General features: G+C 42.2%; 2 protein-coding genes across 6 annotated transcripts in view; one reads left to right on the top strand and one right to left on the bottom strand.

Annotated features, from left to right (window-relative positions):
- The window catches only part of KHDRBS3 (KH RNA binding domain containing, signal transduction associated 3), a 131543-nt gene extending 118880 nt beyond the window's left edge, over positions 1-12663 (top strand). Inside the window, exons 8-12 of one of the 5 annotated variants that reach the window (XR_015695591.1) lie at positions 323-378; positions 3453-3602; positions 5180-5233; positions 7500-7756; positions 12426-12663. Coding sequence is in view for 1 of the 5 variants with exons in the window: in XM_087706659.1 (XP_087562785.1) it covers positions 323-378; positions 3453-3544 (148 nt within the window). In the remaining 4 variants the exon portion in view is untranslated. Of the gene's footprint in view, positions 1-322; positions 379-3452; positions 4118-4326; positions 4718-5179; positions 5234-7496; positions 7757-12425 lie in introns of those variants that run through there. The other 4 variants (XR_015695592.1, XR_015695590.1, XR_015695589.1 and 1 more) reach the window with 4 other exon arrangements.
- Positions 12664-22913: 10250 nt separating this feature from the next.
- LOC106554991 (4-galactosyl-N-acetylglucosaminide 3-alpha-L-fucosyltransferase 9-like) lies at positions 22914-24416 on the bottom strand. The gene has a single exon (XM_014073752.2). It carries the CDS (start codon positions 24334-24336, stop codon positions 23233-23235), a length of 1104 nt encoding a protein of 367 aa, XP_013929227.2. The 5' UTR covers positions 24337-24416; the 3' UTR covers positions 22914-23232.
- Between the last annotated feature and the right edge of the window lie 630 nt (positions 24417-25046).

Here is a 25046-nt window from a genome sequence, read left to right as displayed (position 1 = left end):
ATGGATGATGGATGGATGGACGGATGGACGGATGGACGGATGGACGGACGGACACATACATACATACATGCATACCCACCCCGTGTTGTCATTATATAATGTGTATGTGTGTGTGTGTGTGTGTATACATATATGTATATTTATATTTCTCACTTAGCTTTCATATATATATGTATGTATGTATTTCAGTGTATCAATATGCAATGCTCACCAATGTCTTCTTGCTGCTTTTGAAAGACCTTCAAAAAATGTAGCTGCTAATAGGGTCAGCTTCATTCTCTCTTATAACAAGATTAATATATTTTCTTTTTCTTCCAAACAGTGGCGATTACTATGACTATGCCCATGGCTTGAACGACGAGACGTACGATTCTTATAGTGAGTACTTTGAATGCTCTGGAATTCACTTTGATGTCGAAAAAGGGGTGATGGCTCTACAGTATGTTTCCCAGAGTAATAATGCCCCATGTTGTCATTATTATTGAAAATGAGAATTAATTATGCATGGAGATGAAATTATTCAAGGCATGTTCTCTTCCCCCCACCCCCTATCTCTCTCTCTGTCTCGTTCAGCATGCGGTATACACAGAAGGAAAGTTTGGAATTAGAGGAAGGCAGAGTTAAACTTAGCTGTGTTAGTTTCCGACACAAATATTGGGGGTGGGTGGGATTTATTTTTATCCTACATGGTCATGGCAAATGTTAGATCCGCCCAGTTCAGGGCTGCTTGATTTAAATTCCTGCGTTGAGCTGTGGTTAAATTAGCCTGTATGACGCTGCTTTGTGATTCTTTCAATCTGCCATTTTATGCAGCAGGGGACTGTGGGTTCGGTCCCAAAGTGGAGCGATTAGGAAATTGAATTTACCTTTTCACCAGCCAAACTGGGGAATGGCGAGTGAATCCCAAAATGGCTGGCCATCTAAGGAAATTTGGCCAAGGTAATTTCCCCATTCCACTACATTGGATGGCGTGGGGACAACTCCTCTTCATCTCTCGCAGTGTTTCTCAACCTCCGCCATTTTAAGCTGTGTGGACTTCAAGTCCCAGAATTCCCCAGCCAGCCATGTAACGGAATAGGGAAAGGGGAATGGGGTCCAACGAAATAAAAGCGAAGGTTTGGAGCACAAAGCTGAATTTTTAAAGATTGTAATAGACCAGAGCAGTGAGGGCTAACCTTTTTGCCATCACGTGCCAAAGACGGGGGGAGCACAGGGGGGTTGTGTGTGGGTGTTCCCATACTCATAATTCTACGCGTGACACACACACACACACTTCCAAACTTCCGGGTTGCTGTAGGGCCATTTGTGTCCCTCCGGAGGCTTTAGGGAAGCTTCCTGAAGCCTCTGTAGGGAGAAAAAAGGCCAAAAATGAAGGTTGAAGTCAACTGGCCAGTGCACACATGCATGTTGGAGCTGACAGGGCAATGCCTCGCGTGCCCTAATAAATGGCTTTGCATGCCACCTGTGGCACGCATGCCATAGCTTCGCCATCACGGGACTAGAGGTATTGGATGAAGGATGTCCCGAGATGTTATGGGGAAATGAATAAGAAGTTAAAATTGTGGCTAGATATCGTGGAGTCGAAATTTCAACCAGGACTGACAGTGACACCTTCACACCCATGAAGGCAAACGCATACACCACACTTTCCTTATTGTCAGAGTTACTGCAGATTTCCCTGCTAATTGCTAGACGTTGGGGGAAAACAAGACTGAATTCCTGTTTCCCTGAGGCTCTTTGTAGGTTAGGAGGGGATTAAAACAGCATTTGTCAACTGAAGCCCCCATCCTCTTTAACTTGGGAGTTTGTCGTGATACTGTAAATTATTCTACCGTGCAAGCTCTCTCCACGTCACAGGTTTAAGTGGCTCTTAAGTCACCTTGAGGGGAAGCAGCTGATTCTCTGAAAAGTCACCGAAGCTTCCTCTTTTTTCCCCTTGCAACATGCTAAATTGGTCTCCATGGACTTCAGAGCTTTGATTGTTCCATGCTCCGACATCAGTATGAGTTGTCCCTTTTTGCCTTCTTGCAGGAAAACATGTTAGCCCTGAGCTCATGGTGTGCTTGGTGCAAACAGGGAGTGAGTCATTACTATCCTCCCATACTTCTGCTGACACCATCTCAAGTCTCTGTTCTCCTGTTCTTCTCCCACCTAATGCCCAGGGACCGAGAGGGGGAGTAGCAAAGAATCCTGTAAAGAAAAGAATAATTTATTGCAATAGCATTTGGACTTACATACCAGTCCACTATGCTTTACAGCCCTCTCTGAGCAGCCTACAGAGTCAGCATCTTGTCCCCAACATTCTGGGTCCTCATTTTACCCACCTCGGAAGGATGGAAGCCTAAGTCAACCTTGAGCCGGTCAGGATCGAACTCCAGGTTTTGGGCAGAGTTAGCCTGCAGTACTGCCGTTTAACCACTGCGCTATTGGGACTCTTGTTATGCACTTATATTATAGATCCTTGCACTCTCGTATGTGTAGTTACAGGAAGAATCATTTGATGCTGGGATATCCCAGCCAGGAATGATTTCTCCAAGCGGGGATACACCTACATCCATCTTTGCTTCCTTTTGGACACTGAGCAGAAATGGGCCATCTCATTGGGGATTTTATTGTTGATGTCTTACATTGTTTAAAGTGGTTTAGATGAGTGGAATGGTACCGTTATGGGTTTTTTTCCTATTCTTTTCTTGGGAGGGAAGGAAGGAGAAAGAAAGAAAAGGAAGGAAGGAGAGGAAGAGGAAAGAAGGAGAGAGAAAGGGGAAGAAAGGAAGTAAGGAGAGGAAAGGCAAGAAAGGAAGGTGAGAGGGACAGGAAGGAAGATGGGAAGGGGAAGGAAGAAGAGAAGGGAAAAAAGGAAGGAAGGTGAAAGGGACAGGAAGGAAGAGGGGAAGGAAGAAGAGAAGGGAAGAAAGGAAGGAAGGTGAGGAACAGGAAGGTGGGAAGAAAAAGGGGAAGAAAGGAGAGAAAGGGGAAGAAAGGAAGGCGAGAGGAACAGGAAGAAATGCAGGAGGGAAAGGGAGAAAGAAATAGAGAAGGATGGGGAAGAAAAGGAAGATGAGTGGAAGGGGAAGAAGGAAGGTGAAAGGAACAAGAAGGAAGGCTTATAATCCAGAAACGAGTATAATTCAATGACCTAGAGCTTTGCTGCCACTGAAGAATTAAGATTAGGCCTAGCTTTTACTTCAGGTTGAGATTAGCATCCTCATTCTGAGCCAGGTTTGTTTGAATTTTTGTTCAGACATTCCATGCAATTTGTGTTTCGGGGCTGCTGAGGGCCTCGAGGAAAAGGTATCATGGAAGGATTGAAAATCTTCCCTCTTGGATGGGGGTCTTTTTTTCCACCCACCCATCCATCCCTCCCTCCTCTACCTTGAAAAAAATAAAATAGACGTTCATCTGAAAGATTGGTAGAAAACGCCTTACCCCTTTTCCAAACTTTGTGATTTCAGGACAGGAAGACTGGACCAACTCAAGACACAAGGCTCCTTCATCAAGATCAACAAAAGGAAGCTACAGAGAGCAGCCATATGCAAGATACTGATTATTCTGTCCGATGTTGTGAATTGCCCAATCTCCACCAGTCCTGTAAACTGTTCAAAGTAATTTTTTTCTATGAACAATCCCTTTTTATTAAAATCAAAGTGCTTAATCTGAATGGACGGACTGAGCTTAATCTATTTTTTGCTGACTGAAAAACTTGTACAGGAAGGAAGACAAGTGAAATGAGCTTTCTTATTTCTGGATTGTATTTGGGAGGGTGGGGGAAGGGAAAAAAAGGGAAAATAGGTGATCAAAAAAAAATTCAAAAAGGAAAAAAAAAACCTTTAACTAGTGTTAAAAACAGCTAGGTTTACTAAACATGTTAATCTATTATTTTAACCTAAGCGTAACCTTTTTATTTTAAAGGTTTTCAACAATTAAGTTCTTCTCTAGTTTTACCTTTCAACTATTTTGCTAGTTTTTTCTCTTGCAAACATGCGTAAAAAAAAAAAAGGGAAAGCGATCACAAATGCAAATAATGTGGTATTTTGTAATTTGAGTCTTGAAATGTTCTGTAGTGTTAAGCAAAGTTTATTCTTGCTTGATACTAAATAAACTTTTGAAAGAAAAATCAGTGTGTGTGAGAGTATGCATTATTTATTTAAAAACCTTAATAAATAGTTGTAAACAGGGAAGGAGTGATTTTTTTTTAACAACGATCAGCATAAAATGGGTCCTCTTAAAATATCTGTACAGCTATTTTTTTTTAAAATGGTAAAAACCTAAAGGTGCCTTACATTTACTATAGCTATCTCTTGTTTTCCATTTATGCACACAATATAGATTTAAAGAGTTGTTAAAGAAAGTATCCAAACGGTATTGAGCGGCTGGATTCCAACTTTAAAATATATACATATATATATTCTTGTTTTAAAATAGCTAATGCATTTTTTGAAGTAGATAAATTAAAAAAAAACGCAGAGAATCAATCAAAAATAACCTGTGACTTAGTTTTTCATCTTGTTGAGCAATTTCTTCATTAGCGCAACTTTGGAATATTTTTTTTTGTTGTTGTTGTTTTCTGAGAGTTTTGATACCTTAATGACAACCTCACTCCTGTGTGCCGGAAGCAATAAACTCAAAGCTTTTAAAGACTTTCTGACATGACTAATTGCGGTCGCTTTTCGTCAGAGGCTGAGGATGTAACCCTTAAAACGGTCTTCATTTGCAAAAGGTAAATAAATCAAATAAGATTTTAATCTCACTTAATTTATCTTAATATAACCCATAAAAGCAGGCGAAGCATACCAATTACCACAGTTTTATTTTAGATTACAGAGAGAGGCTTTTAAGATCACCATCTAAAATTTCATCTTAAAAAGTTTAATTTGTGCTAGTACCTAAAAAAAAAAAAAGCCTTAGTCAGTTTAATTGGAGCCAAGTCTTCATGATTAAACCAATGTAAAACATCATAACTAGTAACTTGTAAATCCTAGCATTTATGGACAAAATAATGTAACTAAGAACTCAAACCATTAGAGATGTTTTGCCCCTTAAACCTTATTCCTCTTTGTTGGCTTGGTGTCTTTTTTAATTGTGGTGTTCATTCTTTATGATGTGTTCTGTTAATTTTAGATTTTAGAAAAGTGGAGTTCTTGAATTAGTAAAAAAAAGAGCATTTTCTTCTTTTTATTAGGAGTCATTTGGAACGTACGGAGGCCCAAAGAGATCTGTTTCTCTTGATACTTTGGTAGGTATCTGTTTTTAAAAAAATATGTATATATATATATTAAGCTTTAGTTAATAATGTTCCAGAGAATTGCTTTCAAATAAATGACATGTGTTTCAGACTGTTTGACACTTTTCAACCCTTCAAGAAAGAAATTGGAGATTTCTAGCCAAATTTTTCTCCACTTGCAGTGTCCAATTGCACCATTAATGGTGACTCGGAAGCTATGGTTGATCCTTCTTAATTGCATCTGAATTCAGAAACGGTTGACGTTGATTCAGTTATGGCATTGGTCAACTTCAAAGTGTGGCTCCATTTTTGTGGCGGAAAGACTTTTTATGGGGTAGATGAAAAAAAAAATCAAGAACGCTAGAGATTATGTTTGTGGTGGATCCGGAAACCCATAGCCCAGGGGTGTGCATACTTGGGAGACTTGTGGACTTCAACTCCCAGAATTCCCCTGCCGGCTGGCTGGGGAATTCTGGGAGTTGAAGTCCACAAGTCTTAAAGTTCCCAAGTTTGCACATCCCTACCATAGCCCAAATCCTGTGCTGCGAATCCTATGTTTTTTTTAAATAATCTTTATTGGTTACATTTTTTTTAAAGAATAAGATATAAATACAAATACAACTTTAAACATACAACCCTTCCCCCCCCCCCCCCCCCGCGGTAACAGCCATTCACAGCCCAACTTTTTTTTTTCTTCCTCATAGTCTCTAACCAGCATCTTCTCGTTACAAAGTTCAGGGATCTATTACAATACCCATGTTCACTTTTAGTTCCCATTGTTAACATCTGCTATTTAGCTTTCCCCGTTTTAAGTCCCTGCTGTTCTCCTTGTCGCCCATATATACCATAGGTTCCAGCTAAGATAATGTTCCGTTTCTCCTTTGTCCCTCAGCCAACCCGTCATTCTGTCCATTTCTGCACATTCATAAATCTTTTTAATTATGGCATCTTCCGATGGTATGGTAGTAGATTTCCAAAATTGCGCATATGTTATTCTTGCGGCCACAATTATATGTAGGTTCAAATGCCATATAGATTTACTCATGTTTTCTGGTTTTATGCTTAGTAAAAAAAGTCTCGGGTTTCCATTCCGTGTTTGCCCCGGTAACCTCTTTTAGCCAGTTTTGAATCCTTCTCCAGTATTTCGTGGCCTCAGTACAGGACCATCAAATATGGTAGAATGTGCCATCCCTTCTTCCACATTTCCAACACAGTGGAGATAACCCAGGAAACATTTTGGCTAACCTCGTTGGGGGGAAGTGCCACCTATAAACCATCTTGTATATGTTTTCTTTAAACACTGTAGATCCTGTGCTGCGAATCCTGTGTTGACATCCAAATTCAGTGACTTTGCACCCTTTTAACATGGACACGTGGCTTTGAGGCGCAGTTTGAACAGGGAGCATGTTAGGCTATGACTCTCCTGATCAGATAAACTACCCTGTCTTTTTGTGACCTATTATCATAAATACTCCTATGAATTGCAACCATTTTAGTGACTGCTTAAACTTATAAATGACACGGAAAAAATGTTAGGTGAAAACCTGTCCTCAGATTTAACAACTGTCATGGTATCAGAGGCACCCATTTTTCAGGCTGTTTTTCCAGCCAAAATTGGCCTGAAAATCGGTGTGAAAACAGCCTGAAAAATGCCGTCAAAACAGGCCATTTTTCAAACTGTTTTTCGGGCGAAAAATGCTGACCCCCAAACACAGGCTTGTAACTATCCTTTCAGCTGACTCTTTTTGCTAAGTAAGAGTTGGTTTGGTGCAAGCGCAGGTAGAAAGAGTTTAAGGTTAGGGTTGTTTCCCAAAGGTGCTTTTTCAAAAGGCAACTAGACTTCGTTATTTCCTTGAGGACATGTGGAATGGTGGAGAATGGAAGGATTTATATTCCTTTGCAGTCATCTGATTGTTAGTACTCTGAGAAACATTGAGGCCACTTGGAGGGAAGCTTGGCTAGATGGCTCAGTGGCTAAGTCGCTGAGCTTGTCGATCAGAAAGTTCGGCAGTTCGAATCCCTAGTATAGGTCTCCAGCAGGGGGCTGGACTAGATGACCTACAAGGTCCCTTCCAACTCTGTTACTGTTAAAGATCTGTTAAAGGTTTACCTGTGCCCTCAGAGTCATGTGAATAGTGAAAATGGGTGTGGAACTTTCTTGGAACTGTGTTGTACACAAAGAGGCCACCAATGTTGAAATTGAACAGCCTTCTCTCAACGGAGGGAGACGAATGTGACACCAACCCATCTCCTGTTTACAACACACTTCTTTCAGCAGGTCCAAGAGTAAGTCAAAGTACACACCCGTTTGCACTCTGCTGGCACAGATAATGGTCTTGATGGCCTCCAAGTGGCTCAACGACTCTCAGAGAAAGGGCTAACAACCAGATGACCGCAAGGAATATAAATCCTTCCAGTTTCCACCAGTCCGTCAGAACTGAAGAAGCTTCTTGGATGATAAGCATCTTGGAAAAAGCACCTTTGGGACAGCCATGACCTGGATGACTGAGAATCTCCACAGACATTCAGTTTAAGGTATATGTTTAGAAAGATCAGTATTTTTGTCCCTCCCCTCCAAAGTCACGTTAAATAACCCATTTATGAGATTTCAATAATAATAGCCAATTATATAGAATTTTGAACCTCAGTTCCTTACGTCTTTTCAATCTCGATCCGCTAAAGCTTGTTTAGTCGGCATTTGATGATATCATTCTTACACCATTTGGGAAGATAGTATGTGTTTAGCCATTGGCATAGTGGTATGATAGTTCCTTCTTCAACAGCTTCCTTTCACCCACCCACCTCAATAAAAGCCTATTCACATAATGGCAGGTGTTTTCGAAGTAGGAAATGCTGTGCATTTTATACGAACTGATGTACTGTTTGCTCCGTTAAGAGCACTATAGAACATTTTTTATTGTTTTTAGCAAAGCCTTTTTGCAGAATTTCCAGAAATAAAAGTCATTTCGAAAAGTACAGAATCTCAGAAAGTAAAACTGCCAGGCTTAGCAGTTAAGTGCTAACGCAACAAGAGTTTCGGCTTCAGTTTCTCTAGAGGTTAAGGCAGCAAGAATAAGCCGTAGCCAGATACGCTTTCGAAATCAGATAAGGAACAAATGTGTTCATTTGAACGCTATAAGCCCCCCTGAGCCAGTTGTGTCTCAGTTGCGCTGCTGTATAAATGTACTTCATAAAATTTCATAAACATTTGTTAATAAATCTGCATGGAATGGAATAATTCCATTTTTTTTTTTAAAAAAATGTGGCTTGGAATATAAAGAGCAGTTCGCTCATTCATCTACAAGCTCTAATCAACTCACTTAACTATCGGTAGTCCTTGACGTACAATGATTCGCTTAGTGACCATTGGAAGTTACAAACAGCGCTGGAAAAAGTAATTTATTGGTTGTTGCAGTTATAATCATTGCAGCATCCTCACAGCAGTGGTGGGTTCTGGGAGGTACGGCCCGGTACGGTACGGGCATACCGATGGTAGCTGGGAGCAGCGGCCACTGCACCGGAATGATAGGCCGTTTGGCCCACCCACCCGCCCGCATTCCTTATCATTTTTTGAGGTAAACGGGCCAATTGCACATGCGCGCACAGCGTGCGGCGCCTGCGCGACCTCTGCCAAGCAGCTGAGTGTCGCTGGGTGTTGGCGTGTGCATGTGTGTGCAATGTGTGTGCCCGTCGAGGATGCCCGGCCCCATCGGAGCGTACCGGTTGCGACACTGTCTGGAACCCACTACTGCCCCACAGCCACATTATCAAAATACAAGTATTTGTCAGCCAGTGTATATTTATGAGAGTTTGCTTCTAATAATCAATGTCAATGTGAAAAGCCTGGCCTGCTTAGTGACCATGAAATTCACTTAACCAGTAAAATCAAGTGTGCCTCACTTACCAACTGACATGCTTAGCAATGGAAGATGCCATCATAACTTGAACACTATCGGTACTACTAATGTGTTTCTTAGAAAATATGACAGGGTCTTATTTTCTTTTGACCCCCGAAAAAACTAATAGGCCTTCTTTTCCAGGGGTGTCCTAATTTTCCCCCCACGTGCCTCGCCGGGCTTCTTTCACGACCGAAAGGAGCGCCCCATGTGCCCCACACGCCTCTCTGGGCCGCTTTTGCAGATCGGCCGCATATGTGCTTAAAGAGGGCCAAATTTTGGGGGTAGGGCTTAATTTTAACGCATGCACACAAAACAGTGCTGGGCCTTCACTTTGGGTGGGTCGTGTTTTAGGAGAAACACGGTAGCTATATTGTCACGAGTAAGCAAAAGCAGAGCAGATCCACTGATTCAGATTGGGCCATTTAAAAATCAGTAAAATATGTCAAATTTTGTACTATTTTGTATATTTCTCAAAACAGTGGTGGAGATTTAACTCTGCTAATTTGCAGCTGAACAGTATCATTTCTTTTTTATGCATCCGGGATTTGCATCTGTTGTTGCTGTTTTGTTTTAGGCCAAAGGTTTCTGAATTATTTCACATAGAAAAAAGGTTAAATATGAGATTTCAGCAGCTTATGTCGAGTAGTTTTTTATGGGTATTCCTCTTTCCAAAGTTAATATTTTCTGTTTTGGTCTGTCAGTTAATGAAGCACTCATAATTACTGCGCAGTCTAGAATGGTTTTTTCCCCTTGAGAGGGAAATGAAATGTCTAATGCACAGAATATAGGTACTGGTGTTTCAGAAATGAACCAATTGATTCTTCATTTTAATTTAATGAATTTAAGTAGAGATATTGATTCAGTTTACTAATTATCTGTACATCTAATATATTTGGATCCAAACTATTCAATATTGCTCTAGGTTTACGAGAAAAAGCATTCTGTTTTTATGATTCTTGAAAATAATGCATTTTTTATACATACTGTTTCATAATGACAATAGCTTTATTTATTTTTTCTTGTGTTCATTAAAAGTTAAATCTCTTCCTAGGCAATATTTCTTTCCAAATGCATGATCTTCCGAAAAAACTCTCTCTCTCTCTCTCTCTCTCTCTCTCTCTCTCTCTCTCTCTCTCTCTCTCTCTCTCTCTCTCTCTCTCTCTCTCTCTCTCTCTTCCCTCCCTCCCTCTCTCTCTCTCTCTTTCTTTCTTTCTTTAAAGGAAGTATAATTTAGACGTCTTAGAGCAGGGATGCCTGGCTGGGGAATTCTGGGAGTTGAAGTCTACCTGTCTTAAAGTTGGATACTCCTGATATACGGGGGGGGGGGGGGGGGCTGAATCTGAAAATGTTCATCTCTATTTTTCGTCCAAAATGCAAGCAGTAGATTGCTTAGCTTGAATTTAGAGTTTACATTTTTGCATATCTGAATCTTACAACTATAAGAGGAAAAGTCCCTATCACAATTCTGATTAATGATGTAGTTCATTCACAATTTTGATTAATAGATGGTAGCAACAGAATATAGAGCTTAAAGACAGAAAACATCAAATTGGGGATTACCTGATCTAGTGACGTTCTCTTGCATATATTTTTTTTAAATATTATTAACCAATTGAACCAAATACTCTGGATGAAATAATATGATAAAATGAGTTGTTGTAAGGCAAAATATAGCAGATAAATTAATGAGGTCTATCGTGCTTTTATTTTTTTTGAAATTGGCTTCAGTGACATTGTTCTGAATATATGTGTGTGTATACTTTCAGAACAGTTTCACTGAAGCCAATATATATAACTTGAAGTACAGAGCTACCTTGATACTCAACTGCTTTGAAACTCATCAAATTTGGTACTCAACCCATTTCAATGTGAAATTTTTGTCCCTGTACTCATCATTTGTTTGGTACACAATGCACACGCTAGAACTTGTCAATACCTGCTACCTTATAACTTACTACACTATTCCCTATGGGGAAAAATTGTTTGGTACCCACCGTGCCTCCAGCAACCAATTAACGAGACATACCAAGGTACCGCTGTAATTTGATTTTTGCACATATTAGATAGCTCATGCCTACATACAGCTTTGTAAGTTCAAGTCAAAATTGAGTTACTGATTTTGTTTCGTTAGGGGGTCCCCAGTCCATGGCCGCGACCTGTTGAGAACAGGGCCACGCAAGTGGTGGGCAAGTACACGCATGCACGAAGCTCCATTTGTGTAAGCGGCAGACATGGCCACAAAACCATCCTTCCCTTCCCCCCCCCTCACACTCCCCCCCCCCAAATACGCTGTTGCCACTCCACAAAGCCAGGAAGGTTGGGGAGCACTTTGTTATGCTACAGTTCAAGTTACAGGCAATCAAAATAATGACATATTCCCGTTAGTTTATATTTAAAACATGAAATATTAGAAGGTCTCTTTTAATGCGTAGCCTGCTGTTTTAAGCTTTCAGTCGTAGATCATTTCTGCCAAAATGTAAAGCGAAGCCCTTGTTAATTTGCTGTTCTTTCTCAGTTTCCTCAAACAAATTATTACTCTTTCTAATTGCTATTTTTCATCCTTGCAACATGAAAGTCCCATATATCAATCATTATATATATATATATATATATATATATATATATATATATATATATATATATATATATATATATATATATATATATATATATATATATATATATATATATATATATATATATATATATATATAAAGTCACAACCCCTGGTATGCCCAAATATGGGAGGAAGATCAGCACAAATATAACATATATATGTGTGTGTGTGTGTGTGTGTGTGTGTGTGTGTGTGTGTGTGTGTGTGCGTGCTGATAAATAAATAAAGGGAGACTAGTATAGATCTATTTCAAGCTATTTAGCTCTCATCAGCTAGCCATACCCTTACTGGGAATCGAGCCTGTGCTGTATTGCCTCTAAGGCAGATGTGTTAACCATTGAGCCACAGAGCTCGACTCCTTATCAGCCAGCCAGGGTGAAAGGTATCTATTTAGATTTTACAACCCCCGGTATGCCCAAATATGGGAGGAAGATCACTACTTCCATTCTCTGTCCTTCGGCTCGTCACAAGAGACCATCCAGACAGAACCCAATATTTTTTTACTGTTGCCTTTTTGTTACATTTGTTATATTTGTGCTGATAAATAAATAAAGGGAGACTAGTATAGATCTATTTCAAGCTATTTAGCTCTCATCAGCTAGCCATACCCATGTTGGGAATCGAGCCTGTGCTGTATTGTTATATATATATATAACAACTGTGTGTCTTTTGTTCTGTTGTTTTCCAGGGATTGCGGTCATGGATATGGACAGCTTCAAAATCCTTCCTTCACCAACGTGCCTCCAAAACTATAGCCAGTTCGTAGATGAAACACCAGTATGATTTTTATGTTACCTTTCCTTTTTTTCCCTAAGCTTTGTAACACAAAATAGCTTTTCTGGATCTTTGTTTTAACTCTGAAGTGTTTCATCACTTATTATTGTACCTTTGTAGAGTTGTAAATAAACAGGGTTTTTTTTTTTAAATTGTCCTGCGTAAAAGAATCTTCTTCAATGATGAAACTTTTTTTTATAGATGGATGACTTCAATTTTCACATCACTCAAGTCAACGACTCTTGAAGAATAACTTGGGGATATACCATATTTTTGGGAGTATAAGACGCACCGGAGTATAAGACACACCAAGATTTTAAAGAGGCAAATTTTTTTAAAAAAGTTTTTGCACTCTGCAAACCTTGCAAAAACAGATCATTTTTTGTGAAAATGGGCCCGTTTTTTATTAAAAAGAAGGGCATGCATAACCTTTAGGAGGCTTGTAGAGTGCTCCGAGCAGCTGGGAGGGGGAGGCCAAAAAACAACAACCCATTTTTCACAAAAACGGGCCCGTTTTTGTCAACAAAAAGGGCATGCATATTCTTTAGGAGGCTTGTAGAGTGTTCCTGAGGGCTGGGGGGGGGGCAAAAAGAGCAAAAAATGCCCCATTTTCTGCTCATTTTTGTCCTTCCCAGCCCCCAGGAGCACACTGGAAGCCTCCTAAAGACTCTGCACAGCCATTTTGGTGAAGGGGGTGAGGTTTCAGGAGGCCAAAAATGCTGTATTCAGTGTATAAGACACACCCAGATTTTCACCCTCTTTTTTGAGGAAAAAGGTGCTGCTTATACTCTGAAAAATATGGTAGTTTCCTTCAAGCTTGCCTGTTGTAGAAAGGTGGATATCTACTATGGGTGCAATCAGAGGAAGTAAACACAGGCAGAAAATACTTTTGATTAAATGTCAACAGGCTTTCTAAATGCAAAATTACATGGAGAGAAAGGAGGAGGAACTCAGCATTTAATTCCATGCTGTTGGTAGAAATTCAGTTAACCAAAAGTCCTACACGCTTATGTTGAACTGTCGTCAGCACGGCACAGGATACCAAAGTGTCTAATAACAATTTTAAAATCCCATTCACCTTCTTTCAACCTGACTTGCCATAAACTATAAAGGTAAAGGTTCCCCTCGCACATATGTACTAGTCGTTTCCAGCTCTAGGGGCGGTGCTCATCTCCCTTTCAAAGCCGAAGAGCCAGCGCTGTCTGAAGACGTCTCCGTGGTTAAGTGGCCGGCATGACTAAACACTGAGGGCGCATGGAACGCTGTTACTTTCCCACCAAAGGTGGTCTCTATTTTTCTACTTGCATTTTTTACGTGTTTTCAAACTGCTAGGTTGGCGGAAGCTGGGTCAAGTAACAAGAGCTCACCCCGTTACGCGGCGCTAGAGATTCGAACCGGCGAACTGCCGACCTTTCTGATCAACAAGCTCAGCGTCTTAGCCACTGAGCCACCGCGTCCCTTTCCATAAATTATATCCAGGATAAATAAGGGGAAAATAAACACCATCCTCACACTCCTTTGCCAATCTGAAGCTCAGTGTTTTGCCATGCCCATCTGGACTTTAATTTTCTGTCCTGGGCAGAAGTTTCTCTGTGGAGGACAATAAGATGTTCTGGAATTCCTGGTTTCCTAAGGACCTTCTACATTTTGTCATGATTGACACAAAGGGCTTTTTTTAAAAAAATAAAAAAAATGAATGACACCCATACTGACCTCTGTTTTTGATACTCCAATTTTCTCAGTCATCCAGCAGGAATTGTCAATATTGTGTCTTGTTCCTTGGCCTTTTCTAAAGCTGGCATGAACATGTGGCATCTCCCTTTCCATGTAGGACTCTTAACCTGCCATTAGATGATCCCAAGCATTATTTTGCTAGCAAGTGAAATTAAGAATTGTACAATACATTCTGTTAAGTCTTCTTTCTTTGGTTTTGACCTCTTCTATCAGCCATTGTATCGTTCTCCATATTTGCTGGCCTAGGTTACTGTATTATTGTGTGCTTGTCAGCCGCCGGCCCCTCAGATGAGGAAGTGGAGTGGGAGTTGGGGCCAGCATCGAGGCAATCTGAGAGCTCCTAGGGGGAAAGAGGGAATGGATCTGGCAGAGATAGAGACAGAGATGGAGCCTGGGCCGTCCATCGGCCTCCAGATGGAGAGTCAACAGCCCCCAGGTCCGGAGGTGGCTGATGAGGAAGAGGGGAACAGCTGGGTCCAGTGCCTGATGCTCAGAAGGCAGAGGAGAGGAGAGCAATGGAAATCTATAGGCCAGTTCTCGGAATAGAAGAGCCACCGCTGCTAGCTAAGCCCCACCCTAGCTCTGGGGATAAAAGGCAGGGGGCGGAAATGAATCGGTGTGGCAAACAACTATTAGTTTCCATCTCAGTCAGCCACTGATAGTCCAAACTTCTGAATCGTGTCTGGAACCATTTCAGACTTCTTTCTTGGAATCTGCGGCATTGAGAGTCGGGCATGGCTTTGGAGTGTTGTGTGTCTCCACTACCGGAAAAAGCAGGTGCACCTTCCAGGATTTTCATTAAGAAGAGGGGGGGGATTCTGCTGTGTGTTGGAGCCACTTCAGGGGAAAGGAAGTGAGCTTCGCCTTCCACAGGCACATAGAGACTTCGTTAGTCTGCTGTAAGACAGGGACTCTTTGCTGGGGTTGTGGTGCTCCTAATAAAGGGAACGTTCAGTTAACAAACTGCATGCTTGTCAAGTTTGAGAAACGGGTCAGGACACGTATTTCTGCATCCATTCCATCAATTTTCGTAGTCTTCCAACTTGGCAACAACGAAAATTCTGTCCTAACTTTGTCTTCTAGCATGTACATATAAATAGAGAATAGCAATAGCACTTAGTGTCAGGGTTCCAAATAGCATCCTCAAACAAATAACCCTCCAAGGCTAGAAGTTCCTCAAAGTTGCAATTGATTAAAAGAGCCATATTGGCTGGGAAAACCCCAATCTGAAAGCTTCCAGGTTTTCCAGATCCTGCTCCAACACCCACAAGTTCATCACATGGTCCAATCTTCCACTGCCACGAAGACAGTCCACCCATCCAGTTCCGGCCCGGTGCAGAGACCCAGGATGACCTTGAGTTTCTAAGAAGAATGTTATCGCTACATATCACCCAACTCCATATAATTCCCCCTCCCATTTTCCCACAGTAGACAGTGTGGCAGACCTGAAGTCCAAAAAGAAAAGATGGCTTGCAGGCATGGCACTTATATACTGCTTCACAGTGCTTTATAGCCCCCTCTTAAGTTTCCAGAGTCAGCATATTGCTACCCCCAACAATCTGGGTCCTCAACCTTGGAAGGATGGAAAGCTGAGTCAACCTGGAGCCGGTCAGGATCAAACTGTTGAACTGCTGAAATAGCTTGCAGTACTGCCCTCTAACCACTGTGCCAACACAGCTCTCCTAAAATCCCTGATACCTTTAGTGTCCAGAATTTCAGCATATTCCTTCCTTTTCATTTGATCCTCTTGAAATCAGCTACTATCTGTCCATTGGCATTTTTCTTTTCTGTTCCATTTCCAGTATTCCAAAACAAATGTCATAATATGTCTTTTGGGTTCTTCTAGCAGCTCTCTTTGTGAAGAAACTTGGTTAAGTTTCTTCTGCAGATCTTCCCCCTTTGGCTTCTTTTCTCTTCTTGGCAATTTCTTTTGACATAGCAATAGCAGTTAGACTTATATACCGCTTCATAGGCCTTTCAGGCCTCTCTAAGCGGTTTACAGAGTCAGCATATCGCCCCCACAATCTGGGTCCTCATTTTACCCACCTCGGAAGGATGGAAGGCTGAGTCAACCCTAAACCGGTGAGATTTGAACCGCTGAACTGTTGAACTAGCAGTCAGCTGAAGTGGCCTGCAGTACTGCACTCTACCCACTGCGCCACCTTGGCTCATAAGTTTGTTTTCTACTCTTTCTTAATTCACATCCACCTTTAACCATTTTTTTACTGAATTCCACAGCCTACATTTGAGAGATGGAGGATCCTTTTGGACAAGCCATTCCACTGATTAATTAATCTCACTGTCGTGAAGTTTCTCCTTAAGTTCTAGGTTGTTTCTCTCCTTGATTAGTTTCTACCCACTGCTTCTTGTCCTGCCTTCAGGTTCTTTGGAGAATGGAGAATGCTTGACTCCCTCTTCTTTGGGGCAGCCTCGGAGATATCAGAACACTGCTAACTATATAACCCCAGTCCTTTTCACTGGACTAGACGTACCCAATTCCTGAAACAATTCTTCACGTGTTTTCATAAGTCAGAGCATAAAGGAAAATTAAACATGAGACAGGTATATGGAGAAATGAATTGGCCATCTCAGAGGAGCTGATAAAAATGCAGCTGAATGAATTGTGGGGTCTTTGGTATTCTCTGAGCTCGGTTGTTTCCCTGCATCAGTGCTAGCAGGCTTTGCCAGGCCCCACTTCTTTGTGGCACTGATGATGTTACCTAGTTGGGTAATGAAATGTCTCCAGGAAAACTACCTAGCTTAGAGATCATCATGGAGCCCATTTCTCATCCCTGAGCTACCAATATTATCTTGCATTACTTGAATGAATATTTGGGCTCTGCCTTGCATACTACGGCAGTGTTTCTCAACCTTGGCTACTTGAAGATGCCTGGACTTCAACTTCCAGAATTCCCCAGCCAGCATTCGCTGGCTGGGGAATTCTGGGAGTTGAAGTCCAGACATCTTCAAGTTGCCAAGGTTGAGAAACACTGTACTACGGCCTTTTTGCCCTAAAGGACACACTTTCCACTTGGTGAGAAGGTTCTCCAGAGATAGATGCCTGATCGGTATCTTTCTGGTTCCTTCTGGTAGATTTTGCTGCTTTCCCCTGTCTTGTAAGACACCTGAGTTCCAGGTTACTGCTGAAATGGACTCCCCCCTCCCCGCCCAGAGATTTAACCTCTTTCTCCATGTCATTATGGAATATGATTAAAACAAGTAATTGTATATTTATTTCAACTCTTTTTTTTTGCTGGAAAAAGCCTGAATCAAGTAATTTGGGTTAAGATCCAACTTGCTGGTTTCCCAAAGATTTGAGAGTGCAGGAAACCCCATATTTTAAACACACACACACACACACACACACACACACACACACAAAATCCGTGTACATAAAAATTAGGAGCCGATGTGGTGCAGCAGTTAGAATGCAATATTGCAGGCTGACTCTGCCCACTGCCAGGAGTTCGATTCTCACCAGGCTCAAGGTTGACTCAGCCTTCTATCCTTCTGAGGTCGGTAAAATGAGGACCCAGATTTCTGTGGGCAATATGCTGACTCTGTAAACCCACTTAGAGAGAGCTGTAAAGCACTGTGAAGCAGTACGTAAGTCTAAGTGCTATTTCTATTGCTACTACGAACTGAACTTACTGCCAGAAGTTCGATCCCCATTGGCACAAGGTTGACTCAGCTTTCCATCCTTCTGAGGTCGGTCACATAAGGACCCAAATTGTTGGGGGGCAAAAGCCGGCTCTTTAAATCCCTTAGAGAAGGCTGGAAAGCACTGGAAAGCGGTATATAAGTCTTGAGCGCTATTGCTATTTCTACCTTTTGAGTCTAATCGTTCTTCTATTTCGCCTGTTTCTTGGATTTGTGTCAGATTTAAACTGTGCACCGTTATTCACAGTGACGCCCCATAAAACGCATCAAGCAACTTTCCTAAAGGGGATCTTAAGTCTTTTAAGTTTTAAGTTCGTATAGCAGGTTAGATTTCGGCTATATTTAAAGGAGACAGCTTGATTCTAGATTTTTTATTTTAAAAAAAACAAAACCCTTTAAGCGCACTGTCATGTCCTCAGTTGACTGCAGTAAAATCAGATGGAAGAAACGATTATATAAACCCTCTTCTATATCGCAGCTCGTTTTGCCCTAAAGAAGTTCCTCCCACCCCCCCTCTATATTTATGTAACATTAAATAAATACTTGTAGAAGATTAAGCCATAAAACGTGGAGCTAAAGAATGGTCTTTTGAAGCCGAAGGACGAGTTCTGCGTCCTTCTTTAATACTCGTGTTCCTTAAAGCCACAGCTGTAAAATGCTGAATATAATGGTGGTTCTGTAATTTTAAATCTGCACCGTTGACCAATCATTGGGTAGGTTGTATTGTCCTCAAAATGTCATCAGGACAGAATTAAAATGGTCTACAGCCCGGGGATAGCTAACATAATTGGGAAGGGAAAATAGTTCCGTTCAACCTCCCCATCTCTGGGTCTCTAGCTACATTCATCTTCTTCTCTGCCCCCAGGAGTAGAACAGTCTGGTCAGTAGTTGTAGCAACTAGCAGTTCATTTGATGTAAGGGATGCAACTTTGTGCTCTGGTTAAAAAGAAAGAAAGTTTAGTTTAGTTTTTAGTTTTGGTTTATTTGTATGCCGCCCTTCTCCAGGAGGGACTCAGGGCGGCGAACAACTCAAAGGGGAAAGGGAACATAAACAACAGTACACATAATTAAAATACACAAAAGTCACACAGCCATACCAGTCGAGAGGGGAGGGGAACTCATCAACCCCAGGCCTGCCGGCACAGCCAGGTTTTGACGGCTTTCCAGAAGGCCTGGAGAGAGGTGAGGGTCCGGATCTCCGCGGGGAGTTCATTCCAAAGGGCCGGAGCTGCTACAGAGAAGGCCCTCCCCCGGGTAGTAGCCAGATGGCATTGGCTGGTGGACGGAACCCGGAGGAGGCCGACCCTGTGTGATCTAACGGGTCTGTGGGAGGTAATTGGCAGCAGGCGGTCTCTCAAGTACCCAGGTCCAATACCATGAAGGGCTTTATAAGTTATGACTAGCACTTTGAAGCGTATCCGGAGTCCGATCAGTAGCCAGTGCCAGTGCCAGTGCCAGTGCCAGTGAAGGAAGGAAGGAAGGAAGGAAGGAAGGAAGGAAGGAAGGAAGGAAGGAAGGAAGGAAGGAAGGAAGGAAGGAAGGGACGTTGGAATCCATCCTCAAAACACAAGAGAAGGGAAAACAGTTTGTGTTTTTCAATTTAGAAAGAATTGCGAACCTCGGAAAATAGCTTTTGGGGGTGTGTGATTTTTTTAGCCTTTGGTACCTCTGTTCCTTGCCACTGTCATTAGGCAGAACATATTAGAGGTCTGCGGGATTTAAAATGATGAATTTAGTGGTCCCTGAGATCTGAAAGGTTGGTGACCCCTGACTTAAGGCATCCGTGTGTTTGTGTGTGTATCAGGTTGGTGTTGATTCCTGGCTCAATAGGTCCCTGCAGTTTACTTGGCAAGGTTTTTGGCTTGCCATTGCCTCCCTCCTAGGGCTGAGAGAGTGTGATTGGCCTAACATGATCCACCTGGGCTTCAGCCTAAATCAGGATTAGAACTCACAGTCTCCCAGTTTCTAGGCTGACGCCTCCCCACAACACCAAACTGGTATGTGTGACCCCTGATGTTCCTGGATTAAAAACTCCCCAGCGCTTCCAAAAACGTCATCCAAGTACTGGCGGTCCTCAACGCAAGACCCCAATTGAGCCCAGAATTTATGTCGCTAAGTGAGAAACTTCTTAAGCGAGTTTCATCCCATTTTCACGACTCTTCTTGCCGCATTTGTGAAGTGAATCCCAGCAGTGGTTAAATTTGCAATGACGTCGTTAAGTGAATCTGGTGTTGATTTTGCTTGTCAGGAGGTGGTCAAAAATGGCTGTCACATGACCCCGGGACACTGCAACCATCATAAATATGAACCAGTTGTCAAACATCCAAACTGTAAATTGCGTGACCATGGGGATGCTGCGATGGTCATAAGTGTGAAACATGATCATGTCACTTTTTCCCCAGTGTAACTTCAATCAGTTGCTGAACGACTATTGTACCATTTTTTAATGTGACAATAAGGGGAAATGATTAAACGCATGCAGTGAAATTCTAATAGCTAGTTAATTGGATTATTATTATTTTTTTTAAAAAAACAACCCGATGAAATATAGCTTTTATCATGGACTGACCCATTTTTTTTTTCAAAATTAGCACATCAAAGGCCAAAACAAGTTTTCCTTCTGGAAAAAAATAAACCTCTGCATTTATAGGTTAATCAGACAAATAATTGGACTATTTCCTCCATCCCAAACCGATAAAGACTTTGATCCAATAGATAAAGACTTGGATCCATACAAACTCCACAGCGTAAGTTTTGTCCTATTTTGCCAGTCACAAAATCATTTCGCCAACCATTCAAATGAGGGGGAAAGATAACCCATTTTAAAACGGTTTTCGGACAAGGAATTAAAAGCAAGGATTAAACTAAAATGGGAAGCGAGGTGCCGTTCTCCCATGGGGGAACCCAAAATGACAGTCACAAGTTTCTTTACAATCTTGGCAATCAAAGCCCACTCCCCTCCATTGTGCATTGTATGCCTTTAGTTGATTTGTACCCCGCGTTTATTACTTTCAAGGTGGTGAAAATGCCTTATCTTCCTTCCGACTATTTTCTCAACAATAACGACCTCCTGAGGTGGGTTGGGCTGAGAAATAGTGACTGGCCCAAAGTCACTCAGCCAGGTTCTTTCATGCCGAGAGCCGAGGTAGCACAGTGGTTAAATGCAGCAGTGCAGGCTACTTCAGCTGACTGCAGTTCAGCTGTTCAAATCTCACCGGCTCAAGGTTGACTCAGCCTTCCATCCTTCCGAGGTGAGTAAAATGAGGACCTGGATTGTTGGGGGCGATATGCTGACTCTGTAAACCGCGTAGAGAGGGCTGAAAGCCCTATGAAGCGGTATATAAGTCTAACTGCTATTGCTACTGCTATGCCTAAGACAGGACGAGAACTCACGGCCTCCTTTTGATTGGCCCCAAAATCACCCCTCTGACTTTCATGTCTAAGGTGGAACTAGAACTCACAGTTTCTAAGCCATTACCTTAACCGTCGCGCCAAACTGGCTGTACATTGCCTACACATAAAAAGGGATGGCTCACGCATCCATGCTCACCATTCTGAAGCCGCTAACTATGGCATAGATAGATGTTCTTCTTCCCACGTAGCCTTCAGAGCGCCTGTAATTGAAGACAATCTAGAAAGCAGATTGTAAGACGGCATGGAAGGACCCTGGAATCAGTGGTGGGATTCAAAAAAATTTGCTACCGGTTCCGTGGGCATGGCTTGGTGGGTGTGGCAGGGAAAGAATACTGTAAAATCCCCTTTCCCCCTCCACTCCAGGGGAAGGATATGCAAAATCTCCATTCCCTCTCCACTCCAGGGGAAGGTTACTGCAAAATCCCCGTTCCCTCCAGATCATCTGTGACTCGGGAAGCAGAGAATAGATGCGAGCGGGGACAGTCAGAGGTGGTATTTGCCGGTTCTCTGAGCTACTCAAATTTTCCGCTACTGGTTCTCCAGAACTGGTCAGAACCTGCTGGATACCCTCTCTGCCTGGAATGCATCCTATTTTGTAAATTGTATGGTGGAATTGGCTCGCAGTGCATTGCAAAAATGATAAAGCCAGATCGAAAAGGAAATCAGGTGTTGGAAGATGGCGAACATTGACAGACAGAGTAGCATCAAATGATGCCATGCCAACAATGCAGGATGAAGTCTTGTTGCGTCTAGTTTGTGACTTTTGAATGCGCCCAGATGAGTGAGTTATTTCTCATATTCCATCTAAGTAAAGGTACTTCCCAACTTAATGACAGTTCATTCAGTGAACCGTTCAAAATTACATCAAAAAATTGCAAAGTGACTTATAGCCATTTTTACAACTGTCACAGCATCCCCATGGCCACAGGATCAGAATTTGGATACTTGGCAACTGACCTGTCTTTATGATGATTGCAGTGTCCCAAAGTCATGTGATCCCCTTTTGCGACCTTCTGACAAGCCAAGTCCATGGGGAAGTTAGATTCACTTAACAACCATGTTACTAACTTAACAACTGCAGCGATTCACTGAGCAACTGTGGCAAGAATGGTTGAACAATGGAGAAAAATTCACTTAGCAGATGTCTCGCTTAGCAACATACATTTTGAGCCCAGTTGTGGTCGTAAGTGAAAGACCACCTGTACACATTGCAAAATTTGAAATTTGAAGAGGAAATGTGTGATTAAAATACTACAGCAAAGGTCTTCAAACTTGGCAACTTTAAGACTTGTGGACTTCAACTCCCAGAATTCTGGAGAATTCTGGGAGTTGAAGTCCACAAGTCTTAAAGTTGCCAAGTTGGGGGACCTCTGTACTACAGTAAAACATGTTGTTGTCAGTGGTGGGTTGCTAACCGGTTTACTACTGGTTTGCTCATGCTTGCGTGCGTGTACATGTGCAACACTTCTGCGCATGCGGATGGGCGGAGACTCACACCATCAACACTACCGGTTCAGCTGAACCGGGCCAAACTAGGAGCAACCCACCTCTGGTTGATGTGCAAAATGTTTAAATAAGGGAACACAACATAGGCCCATCTTAGCAGCTTTTAATTCCTATTTAAAATCACAACAAAAATGGGTTTGAAAGCCAAAGTCGAAAGCTGGTGATCATCTTTTTGAGCAAAGAATGCGGAAATTATCTAATAACATGTAAAAAAACAGCAAGATAACATCTAAGATAATGTTATCCACATAGTATCTGGACTAACATGTCCAACCTTAAGGAAAAGAATTTTCCATATTCAGAAAAAAAGAAAAGATTGCAAATATTATGCTGTACTCAGAATTCGTATTTCGTTGTATACCTGCTCAATTTCAGGTTGGTGATCTCTGCAGCTTTTTTCTATTTTTTTAATGTGTAGGGAAAAAATTACTACAACTATCATTCCAAAACCATTTTTGTAAATTTCCGACAGACTGGTACCCCGGGTGTTTCTGGATGTAGTCACAAGCCAGGCATAAGTGTGATTTCCAGAAATGAGGACGGTAGACCCCAAAATCTTTCTTCCATTCAAAGTAACTTCGATATAGTGTATCATTTTGGTCAAGCATCAGAAGGTACTCTGAGAGATTCCTAGGTGACTCGAAATCGTCCACGTGGATGAAAGACTGAGGTGGGATGTAATCCTCGTAATTTTCTCTGGGAGGACCCAGAACCACCGGCACAGATCCAGCCGAAAACGCTATGAAAGTTTTCTCGGTAATATAATCTTTAAAGATGGAATTTTCAAGAGCCAGATAAAACTTGCAAGAGGAAACGGTGGGCAGGAATTCTTTCCAGCTCAGGCGGCGTCCAAACAATTTCCCATAAGTGTGAATTTTAATATATTTCTTTAATTCCTTGTAATATCGAATTCTCTCCTGGGGAAACCGGTTGCTGACTATCCAACATACGAGTTTATCTTTCGGGGGAACTTCTGCCCGAGAGGCCTTTGGGTGAAAGATGAGCAAGCCGTAAGGTATGTGGATATCTGCATCCCTGCGGTAATTGAGGGTTAGGTTGAAGAGGCGATTCAATCCATGCTTGGGGGGCGAGTGACTGGGTGACTCCATGTTCATCCAGATCCACTTCTGAAACAGAGGCCTGGGCTGCTGAGGGAGGTTTTTGAGATCCCACCAAATGTCTCGGTGGTGAAAGACCACCGCGTGGGACCGATTGTACATGCTCCGATTCATGGTGATGTAACATCTGGGGATATTCAGGTCCAGACAATCAAACGGGCCAAGTGTGCGCCCAAAAGGGCTCAGCCAGAGCAGAACGAGAGTGGTGTTGCTTTGGTTATTGTAGAGTTCATCCGAATCCAAGAACGGGCCTTTTTTTGATGTAAAATTATCCTGGCTTAGTCTGAGGTAAACCCAAAGCTGGGTGGGATGGATGTAGACCAGCAGGCAGGCCCCAAAGCAAACCAGGAAGAATGCTAGGCCGGACCACAAAACTTTGGGTGGTATGCTCATGGTGCAACTTGAACCCCCAAATTCACTTCAGGTTACTTCACTAATCCCGAAAGGGTGACCCAAGGCTGGATGGAGAAGGATGACCAACCACCTGGGCCAGCTAGCGGATGTCCAAATGTTTTCGTTCCTGCAGGACAAGTAGGAGGAAAAAGAGGTGGAGCCACAGAGGATCCTCCCTCTCCTCTCGAACTCTTCCTGACTGGAATTAGTCAGGCCATGGAGAAGGCCTCTTGGCAACATGGAGGCCTGCTGTTTAAAAATCCAGAAAAATATGCATTCCTACAAATATTCATACCTACATACAATATATTTACTGGTTGACCTATTTGCCTTCAGTCCACGGTTGGCTCCATGTGGAATCACAAGCGGGCCGGAGGCAAAAAGGTCAACCTTTTTTAAAAAATAAAATGAATAAATAGACCAATTTATATGGGCTCAGTCCTTTCTCTGCACCAAAAAGCCTGGATCTGGACTTTTCAGATGGCCTATAGCAGAGTTTTTCAACCTGAGCAGCTTGAAGAAGCGTGGACTTCAACTCCCAGAATTCCCCAGACAGTTGGCCTGGGGAATTCTGGGAGTTGAAGTCCACGGCTCTTCAAGCTGGCAAGGCTGAGAAATACTGGCCTAAAGGTAGAAGTGTACAAATATGGGTGTTAGATAAGAGTAACTGGGTGGACTGCAAGGAAGGCTCGGGAGGGGTAAAGTGACTT

The sequence above is a fragment of the Thamnophis sirtalis genome, unplaced genomic scaffold (assembly GCF_051295495.1).
Source record: "Thamnophis sirtalis isolate CommonGarterSnake01/CBP01778 unplaced genomic scaffold, rThaSir2_p1.2 scaffold_2, whole genome shotgun sequence".
Lineage (NCBI taxonomy): Eukaryota > Metazoa > Chordata > Lepidosauria > Squamata > Natricidae > Thamnophis > Thamnophis sirtalis.
The sequence above is the reverse complement of the archived record's forward strand: the minus strand, read 5'-3'. Positions and strand labels throughout refer to the sequence as shown.